Source organism: Galeopterus variegatus, unplaced genomic scaffold, assembly GCF_000696425.1.
Source record: "Galeopterus variegatus unplaced genomic scaffold, G_variegatus-3.0.2 Scaffold7559, whole genome shotgun sequence".
Lineage (NCBI taxonomy): Eukaryota > Metazoa > Chordata > Mammalia > Dermoptera > Cynocephalidae > Galeopterus > Galeopterus variegatus.
The window spans coordinates 55,311-62,407 of NW_007733670.1; the positions used below are offsets into that span (position 1 = coordinate 55,311).

The 7,097-nt window shown below is 38.2% G+C and overlaps 1 protein-coding gene across 1 annotated transcript in view; it reads left to right on the forward strand.

Moving 5' to 3' along the window:
- The first annotated feature begins 4,463 nt into the window (after positions 1-4,463).
- The window catches only part of MS4A1 (membrane-spanning 4-domains, subfamily A, member 1), a 6,636-nt gene continuing 4,002 nt past the window's right edge, over positions 4,464-7,097 (forward strand). The window contains exons 1-3 of the mRNA XM_008592069.1: positions 4,464-4,622; positions 4,889-5,008; positions 6,136-6,192. Coding sequence (XP_008590291.1) covers positions 4,464-4,622; positions 4,889-5,008; positions 6,136-6,192 — 336 coding nt within the window. The remainder of the gene's footprint in view (positions 4,623-4,888; positions 5,009-6,135; positions 6,193-7,097) is intronic.

A 7,097-nucleotide genomic window follows, 5' to 3' on the forward strand; every position in this document is an offset into this window, starting at 1 on the left:
GATATAAGAAAAAGATCCATGTACGAGATACATAGCAGAGGTAGAAATGGCATAGCTTGGCTGTTGACTAAACGTGGGAGATGAAAGAGCTGGAGTGAGAGATGGCTCCAACTTTTTACGCCTGGATGACAGGGGAAACAGAAGTGAAGCAATCTGAGGCATGAGGCCTGAGAAAAGACCATTGCAGCACAATCTTTGAACAGAGCAGTTTCAGTTGAACGACTGGCAGAAACTAGTTGCTAAGCACTGAGGAATGAGTGGGTGGTGAGAAAGTAGAGGAAGAGAGTGGACCGTGACGCTCTGAAGAAGCTGGGGGGAAAGGGTGAGACGGCAGGGAAGATCGCTAGATTCAAAGAAAGGGGCTTTGGGACTGGGGGACACCATTGCACAATTTAGTCATGAAAAACGGGTTCAGTAATGATAATTATTTATTGAGTATTTAGTACCTTATCAAGTGCACATTATCTCATGTTCTCAAAACAATAGTTTGAAATAGGCAAAGCAACTATTATCCTAAACTTATAGGGAGATCACAAAAGTAGCAAGCAACAGAGCTGGGACTAACTCTTTCTGCTACATAATGCCACAAATAAAGTGAGAGACTATGGATGCCGGGGAGAACCAATTTCTTGGAAGGGCTAATAATGTCTGGGTGGAAGGAAATGGGCTGAAGCACCCAGAGGGAAAGGAAGTGAGAACATTCCTCAGAGACAAGTGCACAGGAGGCTGGAAAGGTAAAAATGCAAAGCTACTTTGAGTGGCAAAGGAGGAAGTTGTAACAAAAGTCAGCCAGCTTTGAACTTCTTAGTAAATGATGTAACTATTGGACCTAAAAGTCATTATTCAAACCAAAACCCATAAAGGCTGTGAAATCTTCTTCAGTGGATGGGCATGAAAACAGCTGAGCCTTAAAAAATCATAAAAGATTTGCAGACGTTGCTGAGAGTAATAAAGTGGGGTAGCATGTGATAAATTAAGTCCTGATTTTAATATCAGAGCTGATTTTAATATTGAGTAGAATATTCTTACAAAAAAAGGTTTGATCTCGGGCCGGCCCGGTGGCACACTGGAGAGTGTGCCGCTTGGGAGCACGGTGGCGCTCCCGCCGAGGATTCGGATCCCATGTGGAGACTGGTTCCCACTCACTGGCTGAGTGCGGTGCAGACGCAACACCGAGGGTTGCGATCCCGTTACCGGTCAGTAAAAAAAAGACAAAAAGGAAAAAAAAAAAAAAAAAGGAAAAAAAAAAAAAAAAAGGAAAAAAAAAAAAAAAAAGGAAAAAAAAAAAAAAAAAGGAAAAAAAAAAAAAAAAAGGAAAAAAAAAAAAAAAAAGGTTTGATCTCACCAATAATACAGACACAGGCTTAATCAAGCAGTTGATAAGTAAGGAGAAATTAAAACAATGTTAGTTCAAACATCTCCTTTGTTCCAAACAATTGATGACCTTTGCACTTGAAGTTGTCTTTACTAAAATTACCCCTCTGAAAAGAAGTGTAATGACTCCCAGCTCATTCCATAATTGCTGTAGGACCTCAGGAAAATTAACCTCCCTGAACCTCCATTTCCACATCTTCAAAAAGGAGAAAGAATGCCTATTTACTAAGGAAGGTGTTGGGAGAATTGGAAATGCACAGATGATATCCCTGGTATGTAGTAGTTGCTCAGTAAACAACTATCACTATCTGATCTAACCTGTGGCAAAGCAGAAAGAGCATCACCAGCAAAGCCATGGTAACTGCCTTCCAGTTTAGCTCTGTTACTAAGTGCAAGGCATTTGTCAAGGCATGTCCCATCCCCAGGTGCAGTTCCCTCACTTGTAAAGTGAACAGAATGATTTCTGACATTCTAACTAGCTCTAGAAATTCTGCCTGGTGACCAGAATTTGTATGCAAACTCCTTATGGAGCTACATTATTATATTCCTTTTTGTTGGTGGTTCTGTGAGGTGGTTTGCAGTACAAAGCATATCCCAGGACCATATGACATCTGCTAATCTAGGGCGGGGGAAAAAATCAGGTGAGAAACACCCAAGCAAAGTCTCTTCTCTTCCCTCCAGCCCATGCCACTGACAGATCATCTGTTTTCAATCTATTTATAGTCATCCAAATAGCACATATATTTGATGCAAAACGGAAGGGGTGCAGAAGAGGAAGGCTGAATTCCTATTCCCCATAGGAGACAAAGCAGCCTGGTATCACAGATACCTCATTTGATAAGTCCACATCCTCATTTTAAATCTTTAATGATTATGTAACTTTGAACAAGTTACCTAACTTCTCTGGGCCCTTGTTTCCTCTTCTATAAAATAGAGGCAGTGATTCATCCTTAGGCTACACCATGAGGTTCAAACAAGAAATCGTGTGAAATTTGTTTGTAACCATAATGCAGGTACAAATGTGATAGAGTCCCAACCACCTGTCTTACAGCATATCAACAGCTGCCCTGCTCTGTGCTTCTTTGGCAAGACAAGCAACCTGGATAGACGGTCTTGACTTCCAAGGCCCCTTATCTGACTTAACAGTCAGTAAAGATGAGACCAAAGATGTGTCCCCAAAGAAGGATTTCCAGGGGCACCCAGGAAAGACCCAACAAAATTCACGTAAATGGTTGACATAAGCAAATAAATGCCTTAAGGAGGCACAAGATGAAGATTGATCAGTCTTAACATGATAGAGCTAGAAAGGACCTTGTTAATCACCTTCTCAGTTCAGAAATGGATAAATCATGAATGCTAACAAGTAGCATTTACTACCCTTTTCCTGTGTACTAGCCACATTCACATGTTGTCACTTATTTCTTACTAGATCTCTGTGAGAGAGGTTTTGTTAATCTCATTTTACAGATGGATGAAATAGAAACTAATGTTCAGAAAGGTAAGAAGAACAACAAAAATAGCAACAAAAACAGCTAATATTTATTCAGACATGGGTGCTCTGCACACATTTATTTCTTCAATAATATTTACTAAGGGCCGGCCCGGTGGCGCTCCCACCAAGGGTTTAATAATAATAATAATAATAATAATAATAATAATAATAATAATAATAATAATAATAATAATAATAATAATAATAATAATAATAATAATAATAATAATAATAATAATAATAATAATAATAATAATAATAATAATAATAATAATAATAATAATAATAATAATAATAATAATAATAATAATAATAATAATAATAATAATAATAATAATAATAATAATAATAATAATAATAATAATAATAATAATAATAATAATAATAATAATAATAATAATAATAATAATAATAATAATAATAATAATAATAATAATAATAATAATAATAATAATAATAATAATAATAATAATAATAATAATAATAATAATAATAATAATAATAATAATAATAATAATAATAATAATAATAATAATAATAATATTTACTAAGAAGCTACTAAGTGTATTAAAAAAATAATAATAATAATAATAATAATAATAATAATAATATTTACTAAGAAGCTACTAAGTGTATTAGTATCCAAGTGTTATTTTAGATACTAATCGAGAACAAAATCTCTACTTTGATGGAACTTACACTCTACACAGGGAGAGACAGACAATAAAACAAGTAAATAAGATAATTTCCCCCAATGATAAGTGCCATGAAGCAAATAAAATAAGATGCTATGAGAGAGCAAATCGGAGTATGCACTACAGATTGAGGGTTCAGGGAAAGCTTGTCTAAGGAGCTGACGTTTGAACTACTCCTGAATGAAGACACCAGCCATGGACAGACCATTAGCCCATTTATAGCAACCTATGAGATGAGAATTATTATTAATCCTGAGGCCCAGAGAATTTAAAGAACTTGCCCAAAGTTTCAGAGCAAAATGAATCACTATTTTAACCTAATCAATCTGACTCAGGAGGCCATGGTCTTACATGCAATATAAAGAGAGCTTTCTTCATGTGACTTGCTCAAGGTAACAGAGTTAGATGCAGAGGTAGGCCTAGGATGGGCCCCTCCTGATTCTAAGGACAGTCTTCACCACACTCTGTCTTGATACCTCTGGCCTATCACAATGGACAAAGGCAGATAAACACAAGGACATGGACAAGCCAAAAGAAAATACATTTCCCAACATTAAAGCCTAAGAAAAGCATCCAGGGATGAGACAGGACACATGGACATACATACATGGTGTTCTCTACAAAGGTAAAGTATACCCAAAACACAGTAGTCAAGAATACTGGAAGGGACTCCAGGGTCCTTATGTCTTTCCTAAGATAGCCCCTCCAAATCCTTTCTCAGAACTCGGCAGCAGGCCTTACCTCAGATCCAAGGCCACCAAGAAGAAGCCATGTTTACCCTCAATGACACCCATGCAAGGAATACTAAGAGAATCTTTCAGATGTATGACACAAGAAAAGATTGCCAAAAATCTTGTTCTCACTTACCTCATTGTTTTATTTTTAGGAGTTTTGAGAGCAAAATGATGACACCCAGAAATTCAATGAGTGGGACTTTCCCAGCAGAGCCTATAAAAGGCCCCATTGCCATGCAACCTCTTCAAAAAGCAATCCCCAGGAGGATGTCTTCACTGGTGGGCCCCACACAAAGCTTCTTCATAAGGGAATCTAAGGCTTTGGGGGTAAGTCACCTTTTGGTTTGGGGGCTTGTGTGTTTAGGGCTCTCCCATCCCAGTTCACAGCCAGAATCTCAGGCACACCTGCTCCTTGGAAATGTCCCATGTAGTGGGGAAAATGGATCTGAGCAAGAAAAAGACAAAATGTTTGGCACTTCCGCTGCTGCATTTAGGCATTTTGCGAGTCAGGAGCCAGGACTTCCAGCCTTACCTTTGCTTTCCAACAATGATGATTTCAGTTCATCCATCAATGCCCCTTGTTCTCTCCCCAGGCAGTCCAGATCATGAATGGGCTCTTCCATATTGCCCTGGGGGGTCTCTTGATGATCCCCATGGGGGGCTATGCACCCATCTGTGTGACTGTGTGGTACCCTCTCTGGGGAGGCATTCTGGTGAGTAAAAAATAACAACAATTTGGGGAATGGTACAGACAAAAACATTAAAAATATCCACAGGGATATGTCAGATTATTTCTGAGTTGCAGAAAATATATGGATAGGAAATACGTCATTGTGTTACAATAATTAAGTGGGAAGAGTGGTTGATTGATTTGAGCATGTTGAGAGTCGGTGGCCATGCTTCATTTGGGGAACAATGTTCTGCATGGATCTACACAGGGATTGTTCAAAGCAGGACCTCACCAGAGTCGATTTTGGTACAGACAGAGGCACTAGACATTTGGCATGGCATTTTGGAAAGCCAAACGCAACACGAGCATCCCCCTTCCTCCCATCTGCTCCTTCTTCCCTACAGTTCTGTTCAGTTACTATGGCACCTGGTGAAATTAGTCCCATCCCAAATAACTCTCCTTTTGCTTATCAGCAGAGCAGCACTGCTCTTGGCTCCTTTGTGTATGTGTTTTTCAAACGTGTAACCCTGCCTGGGTGTGTCATGGGGCAGTGATGTTTATTTCCCCATGACACTATTCATAGTTGCCACTATAAAGATGGGTCCAGGATTAAAATTTTCAGAACAAGGAAAGATGGGTTACAGCAAGGATTTCTTCCATTTTATAGCCTGAACATTAGAAACGATGAAAAATAATCATCGTTTCCTTTAGCAGCCAATATTTTAATGCAGCCCCTATACCATTCAAGACAGATATTTCTTTATATAGTGAATTACTCTTCATTGGCATCGAAGTAATTTAAATCATGTGAACCCCAAACTACATTTCCACAAATTTAAACAAAAACAAAAAATAAAACTTTTAAATTCATAGTGTAAATATTAACTGGCAAAGAAATGTGAGTTTTGTCTATTTCATCTTATTATAGTCCTAGTCACATCTCACCAGAGGGTTGAATAGCAGTCATGGATTGAATGTAGTTGAACCTGAATAAAGGAGAAATATGATGGCAGAAAGACAAATAAACCTCATAAAAATGGGTGGATAGTTTACTGCAAGTGGCTGAAAGTGCAGATGGCTTCTTTACAACCGACTCTTGATGTTTAAAAAATGATCTCTTTCTCACCCTTTGCTCCTACTGTCCCCCCACCCCCAACTCTCTTTTTACAGTATATTATTTCTGGATCACTCCTGGCAGCAGCAGAAAAACACTCCAGGAAGGGTTTGGCAAGTAACCGTATGTCCTTCTTTCCCACACATCAGAGAAATATCTATTTACTCAGTTGAAAACAGGGACCTTTAAAGGAGCCTTGGAATCACAGACTCTCAACCCTAAAAAGCAAAAGATCTTTCACAAGGCTGTTGAGAATTTATTCGTGAAAAACTTGGAAATGAGATCTACCTGAAGTATGTCCATGGAAACAGAACTTCAGGCAGATCTATGAAGAACATACCCACAGTCTTGTGAATGTCAAATGTTGTGTGAAGATAGTAGACCTGTTTGAAAGCTATGTCATTTCTCCCAGACCATCATTTAGGAAAATTACCTGATCAATGTTGTGATTGATTCAAGTTGTAGCTAAGTTAGAAACTTAAGCTGTAATCTTGATGGAGTAAGATTACCTCTACACACTTCTGAGTTTTCGTCTATAAAATAGAGGTAATAGTCCTTGCTGCATATGAAATCAGCATAAGGCTGACATGGGATAATACATGTGACAGTGTTTCAGAGGCTATAAGAGCTACAGTGTGGTCTTGTTCATATAACTCCTAAGGACTCATTTACACCGAGGAAGATGCTACCCTACAGAGCTCCCGATTCTGCATGGGTAAAGAAAAGCTTACCAGCAAATTTCCTCCCAAGAAAACCCTGCCCCAGCACTTTTTTATTTACTAAATTGAGTCACTTTTAAGTCCATAAGGAACTGAGTGAATTGAGATGGTTTCTCTCTAAAAGTGGCCTGACAAACTCAGTTTTTTTGGGGGGGAAGTATTTATGAAAATCAAATTACTCTATTCTCCAAATGTAGCCAGACCTACTGACCTTCCATATGTAGGTCAGATAGCCCAGCATGAAATATTTGTGTCATAAAATAATCATCAGTAATCTCATACCATTATGGTACTGTCAC